General features: G+C 40.6%; 1 protein-coding gene across 3 annotated transcripts in view; it reads right to left on the reverse strand.

Annotated features, from left to right (window-relative positions):
- The window catches only part of LOC134564924 (dachshund homolog 2-like), a 443,903-nt gene that overhangs the window by 127,729 nt on the left and 303,000 nt on the right, over positions 1-13,174 (reverse strand). For all 3 annotated transcript variants that reach the window (XM_063424219.1, XM_063424220.1, XM_063424222.1), the window contains exon 3: positions 12,025-12,156. In XM_063424219.1, the coding sequence (XP_063280289.1) occupies positions 12,025-12,156 (132 nt within the window). The remainder of the gene's footprint in view (positions 1-12,024; positions 12,157-13,174) is intronic.

The following is a 13,174-nucleotide window of genomic DNA, read 5'->3' on the forward strand; positions in this document are numbered from 1 at the left end:
ACTGATTTAGGAGAATAGTGGTCTCATCATAGCATCTCATATTATTATTCCACTATCATCTCTTACAAAGTAAGACTAATTCCCACACCTAATTACAAACAGGATTTCAGAGTCATTAAACAAAATACATTTCCATTAGTGCTGCTGTAAGAAGATAGGGGAAAAAATGAAGATTAGTTCATGTTGCACCTCTGTTTTTCAAGCTTTGAAGATTTAGACCTCTGCACTGAGACTATAAATTTGTAAAGGATCTGAAAGGTGAAAGACGTGAAAGCTCTCAATTCTCCTCCATTTAGCCACACCGTTTGCATTTTGTCATTAGTTTATCTTTAGCTGCACTTAGTTCTGATAGCAGATATGGCAAGAATCTGGAGAGGTTGTTTATCATCACACCGTGTGCATCCAGGGGTATTTGATTTGGCGTTAGGCAGGGCTTTTTAATAGATATGAATCTTGATTTTCTATATTAAATTTGTTCCAGCAAAAGTTAGAAATCACTGTAAGTAATTCTGTCCTTATTAAAGAAAAAAAAAAGTACTTTATTCTGAGGAAAAAAAGGAACAACAGTTTTTTGACTTCAAATAAGATAACCAAAATATACCAAGAAAACAGATTGTGTGAGATGTTTAACTGCTGAAATATAAACTTACAAGTATATATATTCTCACTTTGTAAACACTTAGCAGTATCTAATGTCTAATTGTCATGAATCCATTTAGAATATACCCTTGGGAATCACCCACTCAAAAAGCATTCACACAACCCAGAGCTTCAAGAGTTAATATCAACTATTCTAAGAAGAAGCCAATATAAGAAAAAACCTAAATTTGCTTGATCTTCAAACCAGTTTACATTCGCTCAGGATGTTATGTAAATACAGTTAATTTCATCATGTGTAAGATAAGCATCAAAAACCTGAAAGAGAATTCCTCTCACAGAAGAAGATGCCTCAGTTACAAAGAAGAGGACAGAGAAATTCTTTCTCAAAACTCTGCTGGAGTTATATTTCCTTTATTAGTTTTAAAACTAAAGCCAGAGCTACTTTCATATTTCTCAGAGTTGGGTGTCAGTCAATCCAAATATGTAAATATTAGCTGATGTGTCAACAATTGTGTGTGAATCACTATCTGCATTTACTATAAATCATTTATGTTCAAATTTAAATGAATACTTTAAAAAATACAGTTAAATTATTCACATGCATTCAACAGGTAACTGCTTAATAATGTATCTAAAATGAGACCTTAAGTAAGTCTGCAGATAAAAAATTCACTCTTGCACTCCACTGAAACTGAGGTTCACTAAAGCCTCCTAAAATTCTTGGTACTAAACCCTGCCCAATGCTGGGGTAACACAGCACAAAATATCCACTGACACTGACTCTCCAAAAAAACACAATTTGCCAAAGAAATAGATATCTGCATCTTATTTCCAAGCTTCCTACATGGAGACTGGGTTCTTGGGATAACTGAGAGGGCCCTTGGAAGTACCCCATTAGGAAGGAACAGGAGAGAAAACAGCACAGTGAAAATGAGGTACAGCTGACCCAAACAAAGAGCATTTCGCTTCCTGGTTAATGCTTGAGGATTGGATCTTAAAAATAAAACAGCACATCCACTTCTTCCTCCAGGATTATCAGTGCCTGGCCCCAGGGAGGCATCTCTTACCTCATCCATAGGGAATTCTCTGCTCATGTCATTCCCCAGTCATGGATGTTTCCTGACAAGCAGCAGTGGGGAAAGCTTTTTAAAGCCACCATGCTATGAGAATGTTTGAGTTCCTTCACTCCACTCTCACTGATAAAGCTTAAATAAACTTCACCATCACTTCCACATGGGTTCAATGAAGTTCCATGAAACCACAACTCCAAGGCTAGAGATGGAAGCACATCCTGAAACTCACCAAGTGTCATCGTTCCCTGAATCTCCTTCGGGTGTGATGTCCCTGGGTGAAACCCCCCTGCGCAGATCCTGTCCCCACAACAGGGGCCAAACATCCCCTCTGTGCCTCCTCACCTTCCCACTTCCACCCCCACCATCACCAGCACAGGTACTGCCTACAAAAATAGCACAGAGGTCTCAATTTTTAGGATAAAATGTTTTAACGTGTCTGCTCGGGCTAGAGTCAAGTCTAGTTTTTGGATGAGACAGCACAAACCCCAAAACATGTTAAATTCTCTCTTGCTTCAAGGCTGCATATATCTCTCCTGGCCAAAGGACAATTTAAGAAAATTCGTAACTACTTCAGAAAATTCATAACTCTCTGCTCAAGTAACACAAAAATACTTGCCTAAACAACAGGAAAAATGACTTCATGAAATCTACATGGTACTTAAGGATTAAAAAAACATGTTCTCTGGTCCTGTCATTTTTACATTCTTACAATAAAATAACAGCCTTGGCATCCTGCCTTTTAGAAGAAAAGACCTACCTCTTTTAAGTTTTTAAGCACTTGAAAATTTTAAAAGAGAAACTAAAAAATGCTGACTGTGTAAAAGCTGGGTATTCATGGTGGGTGGAGAACATGAAAGGTTACAATATGGATCTGTGCCTATGCATTTCTTTTCAACTTGAGCAGCATCCTCCTGCTTCTGCTAACTCGGCAATCAGACAGCTGACAGATTTCTGGGCTTTCTAAATAATGCATGGGATTTTCTTTTAACATGTCAATGCAAAAGTATCAATTCTGCTCCTGTGTCATTTGTGATGCTGATTTTCCTTGACAGCATTCCATTAAACCAATGAGTTTTTTCCCTCCTGATGGTTTCTTAAATATTCCTCCAAGTGACGTATTTGCAGATTTTAACCAGATTGTGAAGGATGTTTGCATTTGTGAGAAAACTGCATGGCAGGTATTGAAGGGAAAGAAGGACAAAAAGATAACACTTTTTTTTCTATGAGAGAGCTTTTTCTTTGATCCTCATATGCCAAAAGCTTGGGTGTTTTTCCTTTCTTTTCTGCCTAACTTAGCTCCTTGTCTGGAAATTAAGCAACAAGACTCTACATACAGAATAACATTTTGACTTCCTAAGGAAATACCACTGACATACTTAGTACTGTTTGATCTCTCTCCTGGGAAAGCAAAACACATTTCTTAAATCATCCCAGCTAACTCCAAAAGCCACCAGAAGGAAGTACCTGCTTTATTCTTTGCTCTGAGGTTCTGCACACACAGCTCCTGTCACAACTGCCATGCACTTGATTCTTCCTTGCTCAGGCAGCTTGAAGGACGTCCAGGTGACATCACTCAGTCTCTATTTTACAATCTATCCTATCTTACACTTGTACAAAGTACCTGCTGCCATGCCATTAAAAATAAAAGCTCAGATTTCAAATAAGTTCCAAATCCCTCTAAGCAATGACATGCTAATTTCCAGAACACACTTCACCTGATTTTAGCGCTGCATGAGGATGAAGGAGCTCATCTTTGTCAACACCTCTGTGCAACCAGAGAGCTTTTGTTCTATTTATCTTATTTCTACAGAACAAATCTGGCTACATGGCTGGGCTGTGAGTGAGCAGGAGTCAGCTCTAGCTGCTCACTCCAGGCCTTCCTCACTTCCCAAGTGGAGCAGGAAAAGCCACAATCAGTCCTGGCAACCCTCAGGTGCCACCAGCAAAGTGTCCTCACCTGGAGGAGCCAAAGAAGGAGGAACAGATCACAAAAGACTTATGGCCACTGGGAATTTGAGATTCCAGAGGGATGCGTTTCTTCCATATCCAGACACTTTTGTCCCAAACTACCTGGTTCTCCAAACTCAAACTTCCTGCCCCAATCCTACCAGAAGATGGAGAGGGACACTAAGCCACAAGGAACAGCCAGCCCAGGTCGGCTGGACTGTGGGGCCAGAGAGCCTCCAGTGCCAGACTGAAGAGGAGATTTTCAACTGCCAGAGAAGTTTTGCTTCAACACTTCATATGATGAGTAGGAAGGTGCAAAAAAAAAATCTCTTTCTCTTCTGCAGAGAGAGTGGAAGGAGGACATCAATGTTCAAATGTATAACAGCATTCTTCACAGCACTGTGAACTTAAGCATTGCTTCAATTAAAAAATATCTGCAAATTGAACTTTTTGGGGAATTTTTTCCCCTATATTTTCAGTATTAATTCTTGTAGCATTTGTTTTTCGTAAGTTATTTAGAATATTCCAGTACCAAACTCCAACACCACTGAGATTATTGTAACATCATGAAAAGGAGGTAGGAAGAACCTGATGGCAAAAGCATGCCAACTGGATTAGAAGCAAGAAAAAAAGTGGCACATTTATTCCCCACTTCCTTAGACACATTTGTAAGATTCAATTCCACACCTGATTTATTAAAATATGAATATCGATCTAATATCAATATTCAACTGTGACGGACAAAAGACTCTCCAACAGTTAAAGTTAGAAAGTGTATGTTTATTGCAACGCCGGGCAGTGCGTGGGATAGCTCCCTAATGCGCACTGCAAAGATCACAGGACATTACAAAGCCTTTTATTTACAAAAATGTTGAATACACAAAATACAAATGCATATTCATACCCTGTCACTTCCTGTTCTCCGCTTCGTATGCTAATTGACAAAAAGGCTATTAAGCATGCGTAGTTTGTTCCCTGAAATGGGTCGGTGGTCCTTTTGTGAGGAGTGGTCACCAAAAGGAGGAAGTAAAATGAGTCTTCCTCGTTCTAAACTTTCAACCTCTTAAATGCAGATGTGATTAATGGATGGTAGAACTCCTTGTTTCCTGTTTTCCAGGACTATTTCTGTGGGTTTCTGGAAACAGGAGGTCTGGTGTTGTACTGATTAGTTTCTCTGTTTGACAAGCAATGAGTTACTAGATCTGGGGTAGCTTATCTTAAATCTGGTTTCTTTTAACCATCCTCTAACTTTTAACTGATTTCAGCAAAGTTTATCTATTCATTCCAGCTAAATCAGAAACATCTATTGTTAACTGTAACCTTAACTTTTCTCAAAGCTTCAAAATTAGTGTCTCACACCTGCAACTTGCTAGAGAACAATATAATATCTGAGGAATTAGTCACTGATCATGTTAAATTGAGTTAAAAGTTCAGATTTTAAACTGACAGGACAAATTCTGTCTTCAGACAGAAAATTCTTAAAAGTTTCCCTCATCATAATGATGCACAGAGGAAGAAACTGGAGAAGTGACAGGCTAGGCAGCAATAAGAGGCAAATCCAAAATTATTTCATATTTCACCAGATACAGATGGGGATTGAGATGAATATGCCAAGATATCCTCAACACTTTTTTTAATTATACTAATGGCCTGTATATAATGACACACTTGCAAAAAAAAACCGGCAATAAAGCTTCAGGGCTTAATACTGCTCAATTATATTTTTAATTTGAAATAAACAGCAAAAAAGAGAGTATTCCACTCATCTATCCCACTGTGGGATGAGCAAGAAGGCACATATCCAAAAGTGAAATACTTAGTGGCATTGTAGGTAGTCAATGTGTAACACTGAGGTAAAAACCCAACTTGATTGTCTTAAGTAAAACTGCAACCTTTTGAGCCTTATTTACTGTAAAAAGAAAAAAAAATCAAAGTATGGAAAAGGTCCTTGGCTCTGTACAACCATATTTCTGATTTGACAGTGTCATGGGTTAACACAGTTTGATTTTTTAGTTGAAGAGAAATATAGAATATTGCCCTGTCAGGACCCTGGAGTTGTTTTGGAAGGGTTAGGCACCTATCAGAGTCCACTTTAGACACTGGCATATTGTTTGACCACTGGGAAACGCCTTTGTGAGTATAAAGCTGAGTTTGTCCAAGCCAGGCCTTTTCCTCCCAGTCAGGAAAGCAGGTAAACAGCCTGGGCAACAGCGGGCTCCGGGCCAGGCCCCGCTGCACTCTGGGCGGCTGGGGCGAGGCCCGGCCAGGTCCCAGGAGCCGCTGCCAGCCGGGGAGTCCGGCCGGCGGGCCCCTTTCCCCCCAGGCTACCGCGGGGAGGGGAAAAAAAAGAAGGCTGCAGTTCAGCTCAACATCTAGCGAACTTTAAAAACCTACCCCGAGCCGGCCAGGGCCAGGGGAGATGTGTCGTTCCCCTTCCCCCCCTTCCCCCAGGAGCAGCCCCAAGCCCGGGCTGGGCCCACCCCATGAGACCAAGGGGTGGGAAGGAGGCATTTATAAGCCTGTATGATTCCCGACGGCCCTGCTCTGCTCGGCCTTGAAATCTGACACCTTAAACCGCAGCCATGGAGAGAGGACCTGGCCAAGATTTAACCCTTTCCTGTCAAGATGAAGCTTTCAGAACTCCAACCCTTTCCTTGAGAGAGAGAGGAAGGACAGAGTAATTTAACACATAGAGAGACAGCATGATACAGTCAGTGAAATAACTGATAAAGATTATTGGAAGAAGGGATTGAGGAAGTGGCCATTTCTGACTGGACTTCTCTGGATGTAAACCATAGAAAGTAGACTAACATATCCCTTCAAATCATGGGAAGATATGCATTTAGGGAGATCTTCAAATTTGTGTGTGGATTTTGAACAAAGGTGTGTGTGATGGACTAAGTAATACTGATCTTATGAGATGCTTGAACAGAGACAGAGATAAGTCCTTTGTGCTAGTGAAGAAGTGAGAAGATCTCTCTGTTCCCTGAAATGAGGAATCCTTTGTTCTTTGGAGTTACTTATCTTTAAAAGGTGGCACTCTAATATGCAAAAGTCTAAACCCATGACCCATAAGCAGCTTGAGAAAACTGCTAATGGGAGGGGTCACGGAAGCAGAGTTTTTTACCAGGCAGCTGTTTTTGTGGCTGTTAAAACCCACAAGAGAACTGTTTTGTTAGTGGGATCCATGGGACATCAAGAGAGACTCCTCTCCCAAAGTGATGAAAGATTATGTTTAAATGGTGAAACTGACTGAAAATCATAGTTTTGTCTCTCTATGTTGGTTGTGGGAAAGTGAACAGTTTGTGGGGAAGGGAGAAGGGTTTTGAAGGGTTTAATTTTCTTCTTTTTTAATTTCAAATTTTTTCCTTTTTTTTCCCTTCACTCTTTAGTGTGTGTAAATAAATGATCTTTGTAACTTTTAAAGTTTAGGCCTGTTGTGCTTTTTATTTTCTCCTAGTTATATCCCACAAAAGAACAAACACTGAAACCATCACAGACAGCTACAATTATAATCATTCAGATATCTATTTCCCCACAAACTCTCCACAGCCATAACCTTTAGTGATTAATTATAAAGTTCCAGGAGCAATAGTATACAGACTAATTTCCTAAAATAATAAAACACAGAATTTCTCATTTGGAGCTAAATGAAACATGAACAGGTTGTTATTCATGCTGAAATGTAGATGCAGAGTCATGTTGCAGCCATTACAGAAGCTATTAAACACAACCTCAAATCAAAGAAACTGTAGGTCTCTCTCCTACAGTTAAAATGTTTTTCTCACTTATGAGGCTTCTGACTCCTTTGCTCTGTTCCTTTCCACCTCTTAGTAAAAAAAAAAAAATCAAAATTCAATTTTCTTCCTCATTTCACATCCCCATTTTATTTTTAATAGTCATTTAAACTGTAAGTCTAGAGCAAAGCAAACAGTTGGTGAAGGTTTCATGCACAAAGAATTATCCTGGTGTTCCCTTCACAGCAGATCAAAGTTACAACCTGTGTATTAACTTCTAAACAAAATTCCCACTCTCTTCATGCCACACCAAGGAGTTTTCTGTAGTGAGTGTTTGATAATTCTTCAGTTATTTTATTTGGTGAAATGTACAGCCAACGTTTACACTCCTTTCATGCAGATTTTCCATTTTGACACATCCTGCTCAATGTACACCTTTGTAATCTTTGTGACCCGCCGATAAAGGAGGAGTCCACATGTTACAACAACTATTCCAATGCTCACATTGCACATATTGGAAAGAGGGGAAATTGTGATTTTTAATAGGATTAGTATTAGTTCTTTCTGATAAGGACTTACTGCTCTGTCTGCAAGCAACACTAGCACTGGAGCCAGAAAATTTGCTCTTCACAATTTTACTGCATCAAGCAACGAAAAGGGTGTTGGAGCCCATGTTTCCATGGATTCTCCACAGAGAGAGAAAAGTACAGGAGTTGAATTAAAGTCTTTAGAGAAATTAGAATATATTAAGCCACATATACATAAAGTAGAGGTTTAAGCTTTAAGAAAATACACTCCAAGTGCCTAACTGCTTGCATAGAGTTCAAAGCCTCAGGCTTAGTGATATACCTTTAGACATAACAAAAATATAGTAGAGTGCTGCTCATAACTTTAGATACAATTTCTACGCAAGTAAGATAAAGTTTTTTATGCACAATAAGATACAGTTTTTACATTAATAAAATAGAGTTTTTACGTTAGTGAGATAGAGCTTTTTACATTAATAGATATGCTATATGATATGCCAAATGCATAAGTTTTTGATACTGTTTTTCATAGTTTTTTGTAGTTTTACGAACTTTAGGAATTGGACTTAGATTGGGTAGCTTACAAATAAAGATATGAATATGCATTTATGATTTATGGATAAAAAGCCTCTGGGTTGGGAGTGGAGGTGTCGATCAATCAGTTTCCGATCTATCGATCCAACCTCCACCATCCACAACCTGAGGGAAGAGCCCTGCCTGGGAGCTGAGACAGGATTTATAAGGTTCTATCGATTGCAGTCCTTGCCGCTTGGGATTCGGGTCCCGGGGTCTCCCTCTGCCTTTGCGGCACCTGCTGCCAAAACTCTGCTTGGGGCTCGGGACCCCAAGACCCCTTCCTGCTACCACGGCCCTGCTGCTGAGAACGCTGCTTGGAGACAAGAGCTAGAGCAAGAGGTTGCTTTGCTCTGAGGCTGGGATTCTGTGCTAGATTGCTGTTTACCCTGGTGTTTCATCTTTCTAAGATTTCATGCTCATAACCCTTGTAAGACGGCTTATTCAGACCTCTTTTGCCTTCAGACCTATGCATTTATGTAATAAACAACTCTGCATAAACTTTAAAATGTCTTTAGATCATTAAGATCTTTTAACCTGTAGAAACAGCCTGTTGCAAAAGGGGAAAGAATTGAGAAAAGATCTGTATGGAACTGCCACCACACTTATTCTTGGGTCCCACTGTAACTAAAGTCAGTGGGTATTTTTCCAAATATTTAAATTGGTATTGAGTTTGTTGTAGAACTCATTGAATTGCTAAACCACAGAGAACTCTCCTGTAAAGCTCACAGTCTTGATGCACTGTCCAAAGGCTGGTGTGACAGCCCCCTAAAATACTTCTTGCTCCATGAGGTACCTAAAATAATCATATGAATGTAGATTCTCCCCATGTGAGGTGTTATGAACAAATTCTCAGTGGGTGTGAGTGCTCTAGGGGCTGCCCCTGCATGGCTGCCGTGGCCCAAGATGTGGCGAGGTTGTGTCTGCTGCTGCCGCCCCAGCCCTGACAGATCCGCTGCTGGACCCCTGCTGCCATAGGCGAGGCCCTGCCCTGGGGTGATGTCTTGGCGGCCGCTGGAGCCACTGCAGCTGCTGGTGTGGCGGCCCCCACCCCCGGGAAGCGGCGGCCCCGCTGCCCGGCCCTGTCGCTGTTGGCAGGAGCAGTGGCTGGGCAGGGAGAGTGCCGAGCGTGGTTCTGTGGGGCTCTGGAGGGGGCAATGGGAGGCACCAGTGCCCCAGCACCTCGGGGACAGGTGACCCCCGTCCCTGGTGGGAGTGGGGCAGCCACTGTTCTCACAGAGGCTGTAGTGCCCTACTGGGTGGCAGCCATCCTGCCGGTCCTGCATTTCTGAATTAGCATGTTAAAAGCTAGTTGATTGTCTTGCTTGTATCTACTGTAATCGGAGCTCACCTGGCCCTTCCCCCCACGCTGCCTACTCAAGGAAAGATGCAAATAAAACTGACCCTGTGAATCTTGGGAGAGTTCTTTGAGAAGAAAGGCACCCCAAGGTGGAGAGCTGAACGCAGCAGAGAGGAACTAGATGGTGCCCTGGCCGAGGAGGAAGTGGAGGCACCCCCTGGCCTAGTTTGAAGACTCGCCATGATCTATTGAGAGTCTGACAGGCGTGGGGACTGGGCCAGCTCGAGTGACTGATTCAGAGAGAAACTCTTGAGGTTTATCCTGAGGGTAAAGAGCTGATGTCTGCTGCTTTGCACTTCAGCAACAGACCTGCACCAGGTTGCCTTCTGGAGGTTGACCAGAGAGAACTTCTAGCTGTTCCCATGGGAACAAAGACTCAGCACTTGCTGTTGGCAGCTGAAACGGTGAACTGGGACATTTCCTGCTCCTCCAGATTGCTACAGCAGCGTGGAAAAACTCTGTCAGGCTCTACCACCCAGCTGATCACTGTAATAAAGAGCCGAATATTAATAAAAGGCATTACCCCTGTTCATTTCATGAGGTACACGAATTTTGCCCTACCAGGTAACACAAAAAACCATGAACATTCAAATTAAACTTTTGCACAGCAGCTTTTTAAACCCCCATACCAACTCTACATCTTTTTTTGTATGAAGCTTCCTTACTCTTCTGTAGTAATTCTATCTTCAGTCCTTTTTCTTATCATTCAGTGAACCTTCAGAATTCATTCTGAACTATATACAAACTATTTTAGTTACAACCACTAAATAGGCTTTTTCAGTGCTTTTTTTCTGAATTCAATGTGCACTAATTGATTAGGGTCTGAGAGGTGAATAAGAAATACATATCCTACAGAACAGGAAGCTGGGAAAAGGTTTAATGCATGAGTTAGAAGCCAGATTTCTTCAAATACAGATGAGTACACAAAATTAGCAAAAGGCAATACCACTTTTGGAAAGACAACTTTGTGCATAATTTGTCATGAATTCTAAGTTATTCCTTTAGAAAATGAGTCCAAGACCTCCCAGCTGCTGCTTTATTGGTCTAATAAATTACCATTTTGATGGTAGGATGCATATGCAGCACACACCAGCCAGGCTTTGCCTTAGAAGCCGTGGGAATGCCGATGGGAGAGTGGGATGCCACGGGGATCACACTGTGCCTCTCCTCTTGAATTGGTAATGGAAACAAAATGTCCCCCAAGTGGCAAAAGTGTAGGATGCAGTAAAAAGTGAGGCCAAGGGAAACTGCCCTTATTGTAACAGGTACCAGAGACAAAACGGATCTGTCTCGTTCCAGGTTCTCTACACTGTCCAAGTAAAAACCTCTTCTATTCACCTGGAAGGACATCAGAATAAACAAAGGTTTCCTCTCCAAAGGATCCATTTTGACTTTTGGAAACTTTCCACCATTTACTGGAAAACTCCAGACAGTGTTATTGCCAGTGGAGAAATCTTTTGTTACTCCAGATGTATTTTGGGGCACTTTAAAAGATGTGTATCCAACCCTAATGAAGATGATCTATTGAATTTCCTGGAGAGTCAGGTGTCATCAGCTCTGCGAGGGTTCAATACCTCTGAGGGTGTCCAGCACTTCACAGAAAATGGCTTAAATAACTAGCAAGATGGCATGGTTGAGTATGTCTTGAAAAAGCAAAAAGGTTTTAATAAAAGAAGAAAATAATACAAAAAATAAAGAACAAAGCTGAACGCAGTGTAGGAATAGGTCTCAGAACTACAACACCTCGAGAATGCACTGAGAAGCCTCGTGCTCTCCCTTAAGTATTGAATGATTTGGGTGGGGTGTTTTTGGCAAACAGCCCAATAGAGAATAGCTACTTTTTTGAGGGACAGGTAAAGAGACCTATCAGTGTTTTTGTCTTGGCACTGAGCCAATTACTGTCAGGAGAGCAAAGAAACTTCTAGTGTTCTTCCCTTAAAAGGTTTTGGGGTGAGTCTTAACCCTTTCCCTATATGTAGACATCTGTTCGGGTGTGGAAATGCATTCCTACAATGATCCTTTAGCAGTATTTTTCAAACAATAGTGAAGGGAGCAGTTAGGAGGAAAACTGGAGGAATATGGAGGAATAAGGGCACTAATTTTGATTAAGCACTGGTAGAGCAAAGCTTACAAAATACAAGAGCCCAATAATTTGAGACCCGGATGTTGAGAACTCCAGGGCAGCTCAGGGGCACAGAATCCCTTACCTGCATTAGAATTTAGCTCTTCATTTTCTGACTCGGTTCCATTTTGACTCCCAATTCCATGAAGGCTGTTCATGGCCAGAAGTTTCACTTTCTGTAGCTTCATAGCCTCTGCCATGGCAGCTGCTGTCAGACCTGGAAAAATATAAATAAATAATATGCAGTGTCATTGTACAATGTGGCACTGCAAGCTTGGTCAGAACGTTCCTTTTCAGTAAGAAAAAGTCACATAAATTCAATTCCCGTTCTTAGTCCAGTAAGTAATGCTATCCCTGAACCCCATCTTTCTTTTGAAGTCAAGTTGCTTCAATACACCAATTTAAGAATTAAAAAAAAAAAAACTTTTGTGTTTTCTTTTTAACATGTATAGCACAAAGAAATATTTATTTAATGGTATCCCTTTTGATTACACTTTTAAATATAATTTCCTGTCACTTTGATCACTTTCTGCTTGACTTATTTGACTGCAACAAAATTTCCACAAGCAGAGGAAGATACAGTATTCCTTAATTTCAACAGTTCAAAGCCAGTTAACATGTAATAGTACAGCATTCATTGTTCTATTATGCATCCAAATATTGTTTTGTCCTTTTGGGAATCTGTTGGTTTGGATTAATATTATAGTAACTGGAAAATATTACATTGGAAATGTGTAGAAAAAACACAATATGGATAATTACAGAATCAATCCCACTTTTAAGAGACCATTAAGACCAGCAGAAATTCACAGAGTTAAGGTGGGTATTGGTAGAAGGTTTTCAAATTACTAAAACCTAATTAATTTCCAGTAGTAAGAGAAGAAACAGAATAACATCAGGCTACAGGTTACCATAATTATCATGATTTTTTTATTATTATTTAGATTCCCAGATTTTTTTTTTCATAAGGGTGAAGTTTTAAAGTTTTATAATTTTGGCTTGGTCACTAAATAAAGAATCAGCTTTTCTTCCACACAGTACCAAATTACTTTTACTCTGGGCAAGATGTGACTGAAAATAATCTGAAGTTCTAGCAGGAAAATCCAAGAGACACGGGCAGAAAACCAAAAATGTCTCTACAGGTAAAATTGTTTATTCACTCAGTTATGGATTAAATGGGTTTATTCTTCCCCTCAATACGGCTTGACTTGCTTTTATTATTTGCTACCTAGTTC

This window comes from Prinia subflava (assembly GCF_021018805.1).
Source record: "Prinia subflava isolate CZ2003 ecotype Zambia chromosome W unlocalized genomic scaffold, Cam_Psub_1.2 scaffold_22_NEW, whole genome shotgun sequence".
In the NCBI taxonomy this organism is placed as follows: Eukaryota; Metazoa; Chordata; class Aves; order Passeriformes; family Cisticolidae; genus Prinia; species Prinia subflava.